Raw genomic sequence first — 17,901 nt, 5'->3', positions numbered from 1 at the left:
CAAGGCTTAAATACAGTCTATTTTGTTACTATGAAAATCCATATATGGAATTATGAAATAACAGAACTTAAATGCAGATGAGAAATCTAGAGAGATCTAGAAACACGAAAGGCTATTTAGTTACTGTAACTTGAGCCGACTTAACATACTAAAAATTACTGTCTTATTTCTTCATTAACAGGCAGGTATCAATAAATCAAAAACAACTTTCATCAGCCCTGAATAGAAAATATGCCTTAAATGCAAACTGTGGTTTTACACTTTGTCTGTTAAGACGTCCAGCAAGTAGTGTAGACAGATCCTATAATTTTTGTACTTTGCGTAAAATAAGTTATGGGTTTCACAACCCTAGCTATCTATTGTCCCCTGGCAAGTTCCAGTTCTTCTTAGTTTACTGTGGATAGCAGACTGAATATAGTTAGAGGACCCCAACAAATAAACTGGCAATGGACAAGTCACAAAAATAGGAACTATAAACGGTTAACAAATTAAGATGCTCAAGCTCCACTAGAAATTAAGGAAATACGCCATGTTAAGCTAACAAATTCATGGAAAAGTGCTAGTATTCAAATGAAGGTGATGCAAAAACATTCAAGGTCAAGTGTAACCTGCTCCCCTATACTATCCAGCCTTCAACTCAGGTTCTCTCTCATCTTCTATTTTAATAAACTACTACACATTCTTCAGAATCTCATCCCCTATCTCCTTGCAAGAACTTTAAAGTTTATGATGCTTAATTCTAAACGGAAATAAAGCCTTCTGCATAAATTTGAGAAAACCTAAATGATCAACAACAGGGGAATTGTTAAACAACACAAAAACCTATAGCAAATCTATGCAATGGATCATTATACAGCCACAAAAATTCACTTACACCAAGTTTATAAGATGAAAAAAAAAAACTCCACTTGTTATACTGTGAAACGGCAAAGGACAAAAACATAATGTGCAAAAAATGACATGAAGGTATGCATTAACCTTAAAAATATATTTGCATGTATGCATATGCACGTGTGTGTGAGAGAGAATATTCACCAAAAAGTTTATGTCATGGTGAATTTTTAAAATTCAACTTTAATATATTCTCTAGAATTCAATACATAATAAAAATGTATCACTTTTATAATGAAGTAGACAACAAATATCACAAAGAAACATACTGTGTGTAGTCTGGGACCATTTAGAGCAGAGGCAAACATCCCTAAACACAGCTCTTTGGGTCCTAGCAGTACCACTTGCACTACAGCAGAGCAAACGTCTACCTGTAAATCTGCATTCTTAATGACCCTGAATGATCCAAAGTTAAATTATGGACAAGGAAAGTGCAAGAGGTTGTACAAAAGATCTCTATCAAAACAGTACCAACAGCATATCTCGCTGTTAAATATTGATCCTCCTAATAACCTAATAACATGTCACTCCCCTGTCCCCAAACCCTGAAAGTATCCCCACAGCGTTGTCAGTAATATGAACTACTCACTGCAGAGTGCGCACATCACACAATCCAGTCCCATTCTAATGCCTGCTCCCCGCTCTCACCCAAGGGCTCAAAGGCTCTCATTCACAAGCCTTATGCTCTGGTTGGCCTACTCACTTTCTCTCAAAGAAACTTTATGTACTTGCCTGAGCTTTTGCTCACTCAGCCACCCTCACTTTGCTTTCCTTATTCACTCCTCCTCCTCCCCAGTGACTCCTCATCCTTCCAGGCACAGACCAGACTCTCCAACCCACACACCATCTCCTTCCTGTATATTCCTGTAGAAGTTATTGCCTATAAAACACACAAAGCACTTAACCCTATAGCCTAAAATTATGTAAATAAATATGTTATCTCCTAAAATGCATTTTAATTTCTAAAGCTTAGGGACCTTTGTTATATATTTTATAATAATAAATTGCTTTTATATAATGCTTTAGTTTATAAAGCAACTGCACATATAGTACCCTCAACAAATACGTTGGTTAACTTAGAATGCTTTAAGAAAACGGAAACAAAAAAATTTTTTTTAATGACAAAGGATTTTTTTAAACAGAGAACACACTTCAATAATCATGGGCAGAAAAGTATTCACTCAGAGTCCACCACCTAAAGATCTGGGAGAAAGATACTCTTCTTCCCCACAACCCACAGATATATTTAGCTAATGGTGGGGAAAAGTTCAACATTCATAATTAAAAACAACAAAACAAAACAAAAAAACCCTCATACCCAGTGTCCAGATCTTGGTTTCTAAATACCGTTCTCCGATAAAAAAACACCATTCTCCAATCAGGTGTCTCTGGAGAAATAGTTCATTCCAGAGCTGGGGTAGGGGACATAAAAGATTAGCCAGGAGCTTCTTGTAGTAATAAGGAAATGCTCAAAAAGGGATGGGGCATGTCAAAGGGACGTGTGAGCCAATCTGAAAGAGCTCCCAATGGCCAAAGCCAGAATAAACTGAATAACAAAATAAATAAGAGTATTGGACTTCCCTGGTGGCGCAGTGGTTAAGAATCCACCTGCCAGGGGTTCCCTGGTGGCACAGTGGTTGCGCATCCGCCTGCCGATGCAGGGGAACCGGGTTCGCGCCCCGCTCTGGGAGGATCCCACATGCCGCAGAGCGGCTGGGCCCGTGAGCCATGGCCGCTGAGCCTGCGTGTCTGGAGCCTGTGCTCCGCAACGGGAGAGGCCACAACAGTGAGCGCAAAAAAAAAAAAAAAAAAAAAAAAAAGAATCCACCTGCCAATGCAGGGGACACGGGTTCGAGCCCTGGTCCGGGAAGATCCCACATGCCGCAGAGCGACTAAGCCCGTGCGCCACAACTACTGAGCCCGCATGCCACAACTACTGAAGCCTGAGTGGCTAGAGCCTGTGCTCCGCAACAAGAGAAGCCACCGCAATAAGAAGCCCACGTATCGCAACAAAGAGTAGACCCCGCTCACGGCAACTAGAGAAAGGCCACGTGCAGCAACGAAGACCCACTGCAGCCAAAAATAAATAAATAAATAAAATAATAAATAAGAGTATTGGATTATGAGTCCATATGGGTATAAATAAGTGACTGAATAAATAAATGCAGAGAAGAAACAAATCTTCCTTTTGGAAGAATTCCAAATCATATACATATTTTCCCCTCCAGCAGGTGGAGCTAAATCCCTACTCCCCTTGAGTAAGTGCTGGACTTACTTTGAAATGACAGTATATGAAAAGAAAAAAATAGTAACTTTCCATTGGAGAAACCCGACAGACAGCACCTTAACCAAGTGACAGAGGCTAACATCACTAGTGATGTCATGTGGGGATCATCCATCCCCAAGATGATAAGAAAGGCACTTCACCTTTGTGGTCTTCTTTCCAAAAACCTGCTACCCCAATGTAACCGTAAGAAAAACATCAGACAAATCCAAATTGAAAGACGTTCTACAACATACTTCCATGCATCTCAAAATTGTGAAGGTCGTAAAGAATAAAGTGAAGACTGAGAAACACAGACCACACGAGACCAAGAAGAAATGATAACTAAATACAATATGATGTTCTGGACTGGATCTTGGAACACAAAAGATATTATAGATAAACTGGAGTTGATGGTAACATACCAATGATGGTTCCTTAGTTTTGACGAACAAAATAATTTAAGATTATAACATTAGGGTAAACTGAAATTGGGTGAGGGTATACAAGAACTCCCTTGTACTATCTTTACAACTTCTCTGTACGCCTATAAGAGTTTATAAAACAGAAAATTTCAGAGAGACAGATCAAATAATATGTAGAAGCATCCTGTATCAAATCAAAAGATTTGCCCTAAGTTTTCAATACTGTTAGCCTAGAGGATGTCTAACTTACAGCCAATGCTGCAGACTTCCCTTTCTTCCTCAGTAAAAGCGTTCTATACTAACAGGCAGTACCTCTAATCCCAACTGGCATTTCCCCTAAGTCCTTTGGATGAAAGGATGATCAGGAGACGAAAATCTGAACAACATGGTACAAACAACATAAAGTTTACATGAATGTCTGTAAATGAAGGCATTTCACAGTTTTAAAATCTAGTTAATTTTACCAGATGTTTAAGTCTTGGTAGGATATATTTTGAAAAAATTAAATAAAATAGATTCAAGGCCTTTAAAAGACAAACCTTGCCAGTATGCTATATTCCCATTTAATGAGTAAGGATTTCTGGGTATCACAGTTTTCTTAAAAAACCTACATTTAAAAAAGCACTTCAGGGATTTCCCTGGCGGTCCAGTGGTTAGCACTCGGTGCTTTCACTGCAGTGCGCCTAGGTTCAATCCCTGGTCAGGGAACTAAGATCCCACAAACCGTGTGGTGTGGCCAAAAAAATGACATCAGCTATTCTACACAGGTGACCTTATAAACTGATGACACGTGTGAGTAAAAAGAGGCAATATTAAGATTTATGAGATACCTTATAAATAATATTACTTTGATATTAAATATCAATTAATATTAAATCAATACTTAAGCCAAGGTGGTCTTTGGCAAACCAGGATGTATGGTCACCTTAGCTACAGACCTCATTATGAGAAACACTGTTACATCATTATAGAGGAAATATTATGATGGCCTATTTTCTAATTAAAATTTTAATAAAATAGAATCCAAAATGCAAGTCCCATTCTGAATTTTACAAGGCAGAAGGTAGTGATAAAGTGAGGTACTTATGTCTACAAAACCTTAAGCCATTAGTATTAATATCATGTAAAGAAACAATGATGCTCATAAATTAAAAATGATTAGAAAGGAATATGATTTTTAACATAATTACTTCACAATATAGATTTGCCCATATGGATATAAAGAAATGACTGAAGTCTGTATATGCAGATTTTAAATTTGCAGCCATATTACACACACAAAAAAACTGGAGCTAAAGAATGGCTGTTCAAAAACAAAAACAAACAAAAAAAATCCAAGAAGATGGTAACTTAGTAAACAGCTTAGCCAAAGAACACTTAAAATAGAAGATATTTAATTTTCAGTTTAATATGGTAATCCACAATTAATAAAGACAGGTTGTACTTTCATTAATAAAACATCTATTTTCTCAGCCAAGCAGACCGATGTTTTATTAAATCTTCACACTGGGAGCACTTAAGATTTTTCTGAAACTTTAACAGATAAAATTAAGCTAGCCTGAAAGATCTCAGAATGTAAAGTCACAGTAAACACAACCCCCTAGTGTTGATCTTCATTGCAATACACTCTAAAAAGTATATTATCTGTGACCAAAACTAAATCAGACTAAAAACTACCCCCAAAATGAAAATTCTAGCACAAATGAATTAATGCAGATTCATAGGTTTAAATATATTTCAGTTATAGTTTGGACTGTGATCGATCACTGTATTATAGAAAAAGGCCTCTACATTAACCACATTTTAAAACAGGTACAGTATATTCCACATATTTAAAAAATGAAAAACAAAGATTTTGGGGGGTAAAATAGTAATGTTGGTAAAGCCTATCTTATTCATGCTACATACATCCCAGTATGATATGATTAATTAGCTATACAGTATCTTAATATAAAACCAAAAGTGTTATCTCAAATCTGAGTCAATGTCTTTAAGAACTTATCCATCCATTCAATTCAATTAACTGATCTAAGCATTTTTTGTTTTAGTATTATTTTTATATTAGTAGGTAATTACTTCCCCCTTCCAACAGCTTACACTTATTTAATATAGCAAGGTTCTAAGCAACGTTTTTCCTTTTATTCTTAAGACGTATTCTATAGACCTCAAACAGACAGACTAAAGGGAAAATCTTGAGAAATGAAAGAAATCTCTTGCCACCCTTCGAACTACCAAGTTCTACACTCAAGAGACAATTCTAAATTGAAAAAATTTTTTTTTAAATGGGAAAAGGCAATATAAAAATTTCCTAAAATGTAGAAGAAATTCGACTAATTTAGTTTTCTTTAATATCTTCTTTAATAAGACATTACAACACACAACTGAGCCCCCAGTGTGTCAGTTAAACATGGGGATGTAGATGCATACCAAGGAGAATGGAAACAAGTTTAATCTTAACCCCATTCCTTTTGGCAACTAATGGCAATACAGAACACAAAAGGAGCAATTCTGTGTATTTTATCAAGTCTTTGAAGACGCCATAACAGTTTTATAATGAACTTTGCTGTGATCTGTTAAAGAATCTTCAAATTAATGAGGATGTTTAAAAATTGTAATCTTCCCCTTACACCGATTTAAGCCAAACACAAAAAAAGCGGACTGCGCTAACAATCCTCACATGAAGTATAAGAATTAATGTCTTATGCTATATCAATGCAGCCATCTCCTTATCACTGAGATCTAAAGTTAAATATGGTGTCCTCAGCTGCTTATAAAAAAAGAGTTAAATGCAAGAACATAAAGCTTTTATTCTGAATTAGTCAGTAAAACAAATTAAAAAAAAAATTAAACCAAAACTTGTAAAAAGGTTTTTAAATGATTTGTTACTAACATAAACATACATATGCTCAAAGCACTTTTTAAAACTTTTAAATTGTAATTTAACCAGAACGTCTGTTAATAACCACTATAAGCAATTAGGCCAACTCTAATGCTCTGGTAACCAACATATTGGGAATTAACAAATAATCAATCTGAAACTGAGGAAATCAAATACATGAAAAAAATGACTATTTTAAAGTAAGAGTATAATAGGAGTTACCAAGAAACTATCACCACTGAAGCTTTTCCTTGGAAACATCTTATTTTAAACTTACAGTGAAGACACACAAGGTGGGCAGAATATGTACAGCTACAAAACAAATGCAGTGACGAGTTACAGCAGAAAGAGGGAATGCATTCTGTAATCCACAGCATCAGATTTGCGGCTCTAAGCAACTACCAGTAAATATTTGAGTGTTCTTCCTATTCTATCAACTTTAAAATTTAAACTGAGTTACAGCGGTTTCATTTGTATTAACAGTTGGCAAAAGCAAATTAGAAGAAACCTAAATTAGTCTGTTTTAACTGGGTAGGATTTACCTCATTCATCGGAACCAACCCACTTCCCCATCCTTAGAGCCAAAAAAATGTGGATATTGGCCTATTTTAATATTTTTCTAGTTCAGACGGAAGTCATACTGTACACAGCCTTTGATTTTAGGAACCAGAACAAAGTAAAAATCAACTACTCACTTAAAAAGGAAAGGAAGGAGAAGGTTCTGGGAATTAACCCAGTCACAAGCCAATCCAATCTTTCTGTTAACGCAAAATCCATTCATATATTGGCCAAATTGTTATTAACTTCCAAAAACTCCTTTGAAAATTATGAGTTTCATATGAAAGAACTTGAGCAATTTTCAAAGAATCAAGTATAATTTATAAAAGATAGATCTTTACCAGTTCACATATGTTCCATCATATTTTGTATTGAACAGTAGGTTGATTACTTCATTGTGGCATATACTTCAGAACCTAATTTTTCAGACGGGCTGACTGACAATCCAACCACTTTAAGGAATTTATCAGTTATCTACAAGCTATACCTGGCTGGCAGGTATAGCGAGGTCACACAGCAAGTTTAAATATTCCAACCTCAATCACAAGAAAAAATCAGAGAGGAAAATGACACATGATTGCAATATACCAAGGCAGCAGGTAAGTCATTCTTCACCTAGGTCAGCAGCTGCCAATAAAATCGTGTGCACAAATTTAATGAATGAGTCTGCTCTAGTTTAACCATGAACATGCCCCTGAACTTAGAAAGGGAGATAAGAATTGCGCTTGCAATTCTAGCTGATGAATTCATTAGATTTTTATAAGGCAAATAATGTAGAAAGTTAGAACAGAATTTCTAGAACCATTTATCCTGTGATGTTGTAAAATCAAAGTACTACTTTATTAAATGAGTTATTTTATACAATATGAACATCAATATAATTACAATTGTAAAAAAATTTTTTATAACAAGGATGGACTGATTTTCAGATTTCCAAATCAGAGTCAACTGTACATTTACACAGAATTGTCTTTGCATGAAGCCCAAAAGGGAACAGCATAAAAATGAGTGTTTCTGTAGCCCCTTTATTTTTGCTGATCAACAGTTTGTTAGAAAAGCAGCTGCAGGTTTGTTACCTAAGGTCTGAGACAGGAGAAGAGTCAAAGGTGTCACGAATTCACCTACAAAACATAAGCAAGATTTTCGGTGAACGTAAGCATTACACAAATGTGATTTATATGCATTTCAAATGTCTTTAAAAAAAAAAGCACAGGAAGGGCTTCCCTGGTGGCGCCGTGGTTGAGAGTCCGCCTGCCGATGCAGGGGACGCGGGTTCGTGCCCCGGTCCGGGAAGATCCCACATGCCGCGGAGCGGCTGGGCCCGTGAGACATGGCCGCTGAGCCTGCGTATCCGGAGCCTGTGCTCCACAACAGGAGAGGCCACAGCAATGAGAGGCCCGTGTACCGCAAAAAAAAAAAAAAAAAAAAAAAAAAAGCACAGGATGAATTGGGAGATTGGGATTGACATATATACACTAACATGTACAAAATAGATAACTAATAAGAACCTGCTGTATAAAAAAAATAAATAAAATTTTTTTAAAAAAAGCACATGCCTAAGCTACAAAGTTAGTCTGATAGATCTGTCAGCTAAATTTTTATAAACAGATCTTTGATGAATTTACTTTAAAAATAATACTCATGCATATATCATCACCACCATTTAGAAAAAAAAAATCCAACCACACAAAGTATAAACTGATTATTTTCAAGCAACTACCTAGTTTATACAGTGAATGCTTACATTTTGCCTTATATTTTAATGTACTTAGAAGCTCTGCTAAGCATTCTAAGTAAAATACCTGCAAAAAAGCACTCATAAACTTTGGTCTGCATCATTTTTGGGAGCAAGACTCTCAAATACCTTTATAAAGTTATTTTCTTTAAACTGAAAACTTTCTTCCATTCTTGGACCAGAGTTGGCCAGCATCACCTCATGCCAGTTTTGGCTACAGTGGTTAAAAACGTGGATGTTTCAAGGGCACTGAAAGGATATGGTCTGGGAAAATGGACTTTCAACAACTGTAAAGTTAAACATTAACTTAAAAGGGGGCAGTAATGAAGTCTCAGCTAGAAGACAGAAATCAATTTTACAATTACAGAAGATAATTCTGTTCTTGTATACAGCCCTGCCATTAAAGAAGGAAAAGAAGAAAAGGTCATTTACCTGTAAACAACTTTATGCCTGAACATCAGCTAATTCTGGAGGAAGTGGAGTCTTAGGATGCTTGCTCTCAAAGTGCTGCTTGAAGGTCTTAGGGTCTGGCATTTGTGTCTAATTTTAAAAATTGTGCAAAAAAGAAGAGTTAGACCTGATTCATGAAATTAAAATGTGCTAACTTTTAAAATCCTGAGCCTACTCACGATCGACAACTATTGCAAAACACTTTTAAAGTCCTATAACTTAATGGCTGGAATATGAAAAAGGACCCTGTAACAAAGAAATTCCTAGCATATTCCCACATTTCACATATAAAGGGTCACATAGAATGAAGTATTCTTATCTGATTAACAGTAAACAATAGGTAACATTTACCGAACACATTATGTTAAGCATGTTACCAAAATTCTCGTAGAACCTTCCAGTAATCTTAAATCAGGTCCTACTATCCTCATTTTATGTGCTAAGGAAACTAAAACCTAGAGATTAATTTGTCCAATACCTATGTTTAACCTAGTACTAGGTACTTCAGATCTCAACTACTACACTATACTGACTTACCTAGGCAAGGACCTTCAATTATTCTTTAGCACATTACATTAGACAAAACATGAAATAAACACTTTTTGTTGTTTTGAGTTTTTAAATATATGAGCTACTCTAATACTTTTAAGTCAAGGTATTTCTTCATTAGTAATTTTGTGAAATTTACTTTTACCTTGCCTCTTTCCAAACAGAATCTGAAGCTGCTCAATTTCATTATTTTGAGTATATCAAAGCTCATTATTACATTAAATAACCTTCAAAGCTCACTATGAAGGTTATTTAATACAATAGATTTCCTCTCTTAGATGAATGAGAACTTTTATGTAGTTAGGAACTTCTATTTCATCAGTAATGACTTCAATAAATGATAAACTTTAGTCCAGGAATCAAGTCTTATCAATATCCCTTCCCATCCATACTACCAATTCTACCTAGGCATAGGGCTTTGGAGGGAACAAAAAAGTTTGTTGTAACTGGACCAACCTCACTATGCACTTTTCCTTTGGCACTTTTATTTACTAACTTCAAGGGTAGTGAGCTTGAACAAACAGGCAAAAAAGAGACCCTGGCTTGGAATTTAAGAAAAACTTCTTTGAGGCGGTGTGGTATAGTGGTCTAAAAGGTGGGCTCTGGAGCTGGACCTCCTGGGTTTAGATCCCAGCTCTTCTGCATACTAGCTGGGTGACCCTGCACAAGTTATTTAGTCCCCATGACTCAATTTACTCTCCTGTAAAATGAGAATAAAAGTACTTTATGCCATAGGGTTGTTACGTGAATTAATGGGCTCATGCATGTAAAACACTTCGATCAGTGTCTGGCACCTGGTAAGCACTCAATAGCAGCTGTTATGATTATTCTTCCAATCTAATAAAACACATTAATTCTACTAAAAGCCCTCAATGTAAATATACTGTTTAGTTTTGCAGACATCATAACTATGAGTTTAGCGAAGAAAAAAAAAACCAATTATATAACCAGAGGTATATTACATAGCTCTAAATTAAGAATGTATATCTGACCTTTTTTAAAGTTCAAAGTGTATTATTTGCCCTTAAGAAGACATCTTTATTCTCCACGAGGAAACGGATTTTGCTTTCTTCACTCCTTTTCACTAACACCAAGAGAACTGTGCCTGGCCAAAGGAGCTATCCAAAAAATGTAATTGTTGGGACTCCCCTGGCGGTCCAATGGTTAGGACTCCACACTTCCACTGCAAGGGCACAGGTCCATCCCTGGTCAGGGAACTAAGACCCTGTATGCTGCACGGCGCGAACAACAACGACAAAAAGCATATATATGTGTGTGTGTGTGTGTGTATATATGTATATATACAAAATTGTTGAACAAATGAATGAAGATGGGTTCCTAACACAACTAGCTCTCAAATCTCCTATTTCAAGTAAAGCATTTATCTCGCCATGTCTGCAAAATTTTAACCTATACAAACCAATCTCTAATGAAAGAACTGTCCACGAGAAAGCTATGTCTTTCAATTCCCCTTACCCTACAGACAGTGCAGGTATATATTAAGGCAGCTTTGGCAGCAGCCTTTTGGTCATGTCCTTGTTTCTTCTTTTGTCCAGCTTGCTTTTTGGCATTTTTCTGCTGAGACTGAATCTTCTGCTGTCCACGAGCCATATCTAAAAACAGAAGTTGAGGCATTAAAGTGAAATCTAAGTATGATAACACTCTCAGAGTTTGACAGTTGTTTTACAGAAACACTTGTCAATCAAAATGTATGGATTTACAAATTCTCATATACAATGCTACTAGAGGATAAATTGATAATAACCACTGTAGAAAACTAGTCGTCTACTCTATAATCTCACAATTCCACTCCTGGTATATATTAAACAGAAATGCAGGTACACTGTTTCTAAAACTGGAAACAATCCAAATGCCTACTAATAGTAAGATGGATACATAACTTGTAGCAGATTTCTACAATGGAATACTATGCAGCACTCAAAGAGAAGAAACTATTGTTAAACAACATGGTTCTATCTCAGCATTAAGGAAAGAAGCCAGATACAAAGAACATATTGTTGTATAAAGTTCAAAACAGGCAAAACTAATCCAGGAAGTAACACTGGGAAGAAAGGGCATGAGGGGGATTTTTGGGGTACTGATAATGTTCTGTGTCTTGATCTAGGTAATGGTTATACAGGTGTATTCACTTGTAAAAATTCACTCAGCTATATACCTAAGAATTGTACACTTTCTTATATGTAATCTTCAAAAGTTTACCATAAACAGTTTAGCCCCTTCCTCAATCATTTGTCTGATCATTTTGCAAAGGTACTCTCCCCTTCCAGTATTCACTGTGCGGCCTGAGATTCTTACAACTTTAAGAGAAATAAAAGCTGTCATCTAATGTCTCTAAAGGAGCTCATATGAGCAATGGAAACCGTTCTCTTAAATACTCAGGTTGCATGAAACTACTGTGCTAGACTTTCTTTAAAAAAAAAATGGTATTCATAGGATTGCTGGACAAATTATTAAATAAGGTTAAGGGTACCTTTACAAAAATGAAAGATACCACTTTTTACTACTGATGATCTGAAATGAACATGGGTTAAAAATTAAGGTAAAAGAACTACTTTTACTCTTTCATTAAAATTAAAGACTCCTTTAAGACAACACAAGTTAAATTTGTTCATAAAAGGTCTATAATGAGTCTCAACTGCTTTTTAAATACTTTAAAATAGGATCTAAGGAGAATTCCTATGGATAGTTTTGACTAGCACTGCAATTAAATTTTAAACTTTTAAGTCATTGTAGGACATGAACACACAATGGATCTATAACTTCACCAGAAAATAGTGCTAGCTTTTTCTGACTGGAACCTTAACTAGTTAACAGGTATGAGGTCAAAGCATTTCATTGAAACACCTGAGCTTCTCCCAAAAAGAAAAAGGGAAACTGAAAAAATAAACACATCAATTGGACAAGTTCCCACTAGCATTAAACACTGAACCAGAAGTCAAAATATAAGGAGGATCAATCCTTTTCTAGGAAGCTGGCTGAATATTTTAACAAATTAAAAAAATGTTTGGTATGCTAGCCTAATATAAGAACCCCATTCCCACCAAATAAAGGTAAATATCACCAGACGTCTTAGCCCTTGAAGACTACCATTTTTGTTATTTTTTTAAAAACCAAATTCTTATTAATTCCAAGCCGAATGAAATGATTTTTTTAAAAGTATATTTATGGCACGCTTACAAACCTATTCTCATGGAAACAGATTTGGATACTTTTGTATTATTTGGATAATAGGTATTCAATCTTTATGCATCCTAATGTTTATAGCATTCTTAATGTCTCAATGCCTCAGCATCAGTACCTTATGTTAGAATACTTCAGTCCCCTCATAGATCTGAACTCTTCCACACGATGTATGCTATGCTACATATGTTAATACACTGTGTGGCTAACCTCTAAATTGTTTTACATTGAAAAAAAAACTTATAAAATGGTAAGCTACTAATTCTAGAGGTTTCTTTGATATCTAGATGTTATTAGCTATTTTGATAACATTTTCATGCAGTGATCTGTAGAAAGCAATGCCATTAGATACACATTATTTTTAACTTTTGCAGTTACCATTTCTCCTCAAATATAACATTAACAATACGTTTAACCCATTTTCATTGTCATCTAACAAAAGTAACAAAAAGCCATAGAAGTTTTAATAAATAGAAGACTGTGGTTGCTTGTTCTTATTTTTAAAACAGAAAACACCAGGTAAGGGAAACTGAATCAGTCTAAACGCCTGAGATAGGCCCCTAAGTTCTAGCAACACGCTGCACTGATTTCCTTTCTGAAAGCAGAAATGCAAACGAACAAACCACCTGCTTTTGGACAGCTCGACTTAGGACTTACTCTCAAGCCAGCTGAGTTTTCTACAAGATCTAAGCGTAACCAAGCATAACTTCTCCTTGACTAAACGCAACAAACCGAGGAGCAAGAAGTCCTTTATAAGTACCTAAAAGCTGGCTTTTAATATAACTCTTATTTTGTATGGTCTTCTGAGGGGGCTCCAAAGAGGGAAGCAGTAGAGGGAATAAGGAGTTCTTCCAAAATGAGGAGCTCTTACAGGAGGCAACAAGTAAGCACTGTCCCAAAGATCCTCTTAAAATCAAAACAAACGAGTAAGAGAGAAAATGATTTTGGATCCAAGAAGTAGGATCATTCTCCACAAGCATCTAAAACGAAGAGGCCCAAGCAGTGACCAGCATGCTGACCCTAGCCTCTTTTAAATACATCCCTTTTGGAGAGAAGAGAGGATGATAGCACCAGCAGTGAGGTCTATTTCACCCAGCACTTCGCTGAGCCCAGCAGCAGCCCCGCGCGCCTTCCTTCCCAAACCGGCCTCTCCCGCCTGGGAGAGCTCCCTCCTCTCTTCTGCCACCCAGAGCCACACAACCCCTACCTACCCGCTACTCCTCACGGACCCCGGCCCGAGACGCGCCTCCTGGAGGCCTCGGCTGCCCGAAACCCGGCCCCTTCGGCCACGGGGAGCCCCAGCCTCGAGAAACCGACCAGCTGCTGTCGCCGGCGTGTTACCGCTCCGCCGCCGCGGCCGGCCTGCGACCCGGCCACCTGCAGGGCCTGGCAGGCGCCCGAGCTTCCGGTCCTTCCGCGGCCCGCGCCGAGACAGAACGGGCTCGGCCGCCCCCAGGGAGGCGGGGCAGGCCGGCGGCCCCTCGCGACCCGCGATGACCCCCCACGGTCCCCGCCGACCCCGCCGGCAGGGCCCCCACCCGGCTCCCAGGAGTCCTGCGGCGTCAGCACCGCCCCACAGCCGCTCACCCGGGCCGGGACAGTCTTGCGTCGGAGAAACCGCGCAGCGCGAGAGGGCCGGGGGAGGTGGCCGGAGGGAGAGGAAGGGGAGCGCAGCGCGCCCAGTACCGCTTCGGCCTCCTCCACCCGCCAAGGAGGGGAAAGGGGAGAGCCGGGAGCACAACAGCCCGCGCCTCGCACCCGCCGCCGCGCGCGCCCGCCGCCGCCTCAGCCTAGGGGGAGGCCACTACACCTCGTGCTCGCGCACGCCGCACAGCTCTCCCAGTCGCCCCAGCGCAGCCTGCTCTGCGCAGCCCCCGCCCACCGGCCTTCCTGCCGCGGCCTCCCTCCGCCCCCCCACCCGCTCGCGCGCCTGCGCCTCTTCCTGTCGCGCGGGCCAATGGCAGCGCGCCCCTATTACATAAGCGAGAGGGGGCGGGGCCTGGCGGAGACGGTGGCCCCTCAGAGACGGGAGCAGCAGGGGACGTCGCGCTCTGTCCCTGGCGCACCGCCTCCCCCTTCTCCTGCGTGCTCCATCTGGGCGGCTTCAGCCGGCCCTGGGAGCCGCGTGATCTCGGTCCTGGCGGGTGACGGCCCGCAGTGTGATTCACAGGTCGCTTGCTCACTCACTGGGGCGGCGGCCAGGCTTCGACCCCTGCGTCCCCTCTCACGAGCTTCCAGTCTCGGCGGCGTCCTCCTGTGCCCCGGCCTGGGGAGGGTCCCGGAGAGGTGCGCCAGTGCCGCGGCGGTGTGGGTCACCGACCCCGGAGCCCGCCACCCGGGCACACCGCAGCTTCCGCCCCCAGTGCGGCCGGCGGGCCGGGAGGCCCTGAACTGGGACGCGCGGCCTTTGTTCTCTCACCACCTACCCTTTACCTCGTTCCCACGGAAACCTCAAGTTATTTGACCATTCTGGGGGTTTTAGTGAGTTCAAGATTCACGCCTGACTGTCTCACTGAAAATTGCCGGTTAGGCCCCCCTGACCGTTTCAGGCTGACTACTTAACAATATACTGAGTTGTTAATACTTAGGGAAATGGTTAAGTTGTGGGTTTTTTGGTCTTGATTTATAGGCCACGACATCTGATTTCCAGTATCAGAATCAAGAGCGATGGCGATTGTAACGATTTTTAGATGTTTATCTGGAAAGGGCAGCATGTTTAGACGTCGGCTTTTTCTTCCCCTTCCCCCCCCCGCCCCCCAGCACACATTGGTTTGTAATTAGAACTACAGATAAAACAACAAAGGAGGGTCTTGCATTTGACTGTCCCACCTTGACCCATAGCCTCCGCTCTCCCAAATTTGGCTGTCAGTGCCCCAGGAAATGTTAGTTGAACGTAAGTACATCGCAAGTTTTCTGGACTGGGATATGTGTATCACCAAATTGTTTAAAATAGCCAGGAAGGGGTTAACTGCTTATTGCATTTGGGTGGCATACGACAACAATCTGGTTGTTAAGTCCTTCCTTTTCAACCTCATTTCAGTTCCTCTCGCCTTCACTTTTCACGCCCTCCCTTCCGTATTGCAGTTTTAAGTTACATGTTCAAATTTTATTAATATCTCTCCAGTATTCAACTGTAAGCTCATTTTCACCACTATATACCCAGTGCTTAGCAGCGTATGAAACATGGTAGGAATTGAAAAGAAAGCAGGACTTTTAGTGACATTTCATGAAGCCATAGCTTAATTATTAGTAGTCACCATAACCAAAATAACTATATTAACCTGGCTAATAGGAGGTGGATGAGGTACTTGGAAAACCTAAAGACAGGAAATCCAAAGAGCTGTGTTTGTCTAGCCATGAATGAGATTGGACAACAGAAAGGGACAGGGAAATCTGATTGGCAGAGATAAGTCTTTTTAACTAGAAAGGTGATTTCTGTTGTGAAATAGGGTTAATATTGTCACTTGTTACCAAGGCCTAGATGAAATATTCATTAAAACCAGTGTTTCTTGAATTTTTGAGTTATACCACTTTCAAGAAAATGGTAAATGCTATGGACTTTGCCCCTAAAAATTTCATGTACATATAAACTTATCCCCATTGGTAAAATTTCTGAACCTTGGTACTAATCACATTTTGGGCTGGATAATTCTTTGTTATTGGGGCTGTCCTAGGGACCATAAGATGTTTAGCAACATCCCCGTCCTTCTACCCTCTTGATGTCAGTAGCACTTCATCTCCAGTTGCGACAACTGAAAATGTCTCCAGACATTACCCAATGTCCTCTTGGGTCAAAATCTCCCCTGGTGGAGAACCACAATAGAGGATATGGTATTATGGTAACTTTATATGATGGTTAGGGCATTTAAAATACAAAGGGAAAAAAATGAAAGAAGGAATGAATAACATTCAACACCTGTGAAGTGACAAACAGTAAATGAAAGGCAGATGAATTCGCATAACTACCAGCTGGTGTCCTACTTATGTTATAGAAATGTGACAGCAAATGGGATATGAATGTCTTGGAAAAATTTTTATACATAGTTCTGGTTTTAATCGTGAATGCTACAGTACTTAAACTGACTGTTTTTCCTCTTCTGCCTGAGACAATTACTCTAGGTTAATATGCAGTAAGCCTGTGCCTATTTTCTATCCCAGTCACAATCAGATTAAAGTGCTGCTCCGAAGACCTGAAAGACTTATTTATTTATTTGTGTTCATGTCAGATTTTCAGGGGTGAGAGAGCTGGTGGTTAGTCAATATATTATTTCTCAGATAAATATGGATTTATCTGTGGCATGTAGGTTAATATCTAAATGTAATGAAGTGCTGGGAATTCCCTGGTGGTCCAGTGTTTAGGTACCTTCACTGCCAAGGGCCCAGCCTGGGTTCAGTCCTTGGTCGGGGGACTAAGATTTCACAAGCCACGCAGTGTGGAAAAAAAAAAAAAAAAAAGTAGTGCAGTGCTCAGCTCAAGGGTTCATTGGAGAACAAAGGAGGCAAAGGAGGCGATTTCCTGCCCCTGTAGGTCCTTCCATCTAGTGACAGATAATAACAACAGCAATAATGACAATAATAGACTCAAAACAAAAATGTTACCTTTGCTGGCTCCTCTTCCTCTGCTCAACTTCTACTTGTTGAGATTTCTCAGGGCTGCCCCGTGGATTCTCTTGTCTTCTCCACCCTCTTAGGCCAAAGGGAAAAGTTGTGGCTTTACATGATGAACTTCATATGACCCCACATTTCTATCGCCAGTTCAGACCTCTCTTCTGATTCCAAATTAATATACCCAAATGCTTATTTTTCATTTCCACTTCAACGTTTCACAGACATTTCACATTTGGTGCTATATGGTATTGAATCTAAGAAGCTATTGATTGGAAGTCACATTTATGTCCACCAAGATAAAAAAATTGCTTCCAGTTGAAGGCATTATACTAAAATACTCTTG

The 17,901-nt window shown here is 39.3% G+C and overlaps 1 protein-coding gene across 4 annotated transcripts; it reads right to left on the bottom strand.

Moving 5' to 3' along the window:
• Nucleotides 1-7,829: 7,829 nt before the first annotated feature.
• ZNF706 (zinc finger protein 706) lies at nucleotides 7,830-14,823 on the bottom strand. 4 transcript variants are annotated; one of them, XM_024129979.3, is made up of 4 exons: nucleotides 14,761-14,823; nucleotides 11,226-11,362; nucleotides 9,183-9,290; nucleotides 7,830-8,136 (listed from the first exon to the last, which is right to left on the bottom strand). In XM_024129979.3, the coding sequence occupies exons 2-3, from the start codon at nucleotides 11,358-11,360 to the stop codon at nucleotides 9,195-9,197; spliced, it is 231 nt and encodes a 76-aa protein (XP_023985747.1). In that variant the 5' UTR covers nucleotides 11,361-11,362; nucleotides 14,761-14,823; the 3' UTR covers nucleotides 7,830-8,136; nucleotides 9,183-9,194. The 4 variants fall into 4 exon arrangements, with proteins under 4 accessions (XP_023985747.1, XP_023985745.1, XP_023985746.1 ...); XM_024129977.3 differs by lacking the exon at nucleotides 14,761-14,823 and adding an exon at nucleotides 14,538-14,735; XM_024129978.3 differs by lacking the exon at nucleotides 14,761-14,823 and adding an exon at nucleotides 14,162-14,407.
• Nucleotides 14,824-17,901: the final 3,078 nt, after the last annotated feature.

This window comes from Physeter macrocephalus, chromosome 15 (assembly GCF_002837175.3).
Source record: "Physeter macrocephalus isolate SW-GA chromosome 15, ASM283717v5, whole genome shotgun sequence".
In the NCBI taxonomy this organism is placed as follows: domain Eukaryota; kingdom Metazoa; phylum Chordata; class Mammalia; order Artiodactyla; family Physeteridae; genus Physeter; species Physeter macrocephalus.
This window is presented reverse-complemented; position numbering and strand designations above follow the sequence as displayed.

Bases quoted from the DNA above. Each gene is read 5' to 3' on its own strand.
- ZNF706 (XM_024129979.3), bottom strand. From the start codon at position 11,360: ATGGCTCGTGGACAGCAGAAGATTCAGTCTCAGCAGAAAAATGCCAAA. The intron at 9,291-11,225 runs GTAAGGGGAATT...TTTTAAAATTAG, and splicing joins ATACCTGCACTGTCTGTAGG to ACACAAATGCCAGACCCTAA.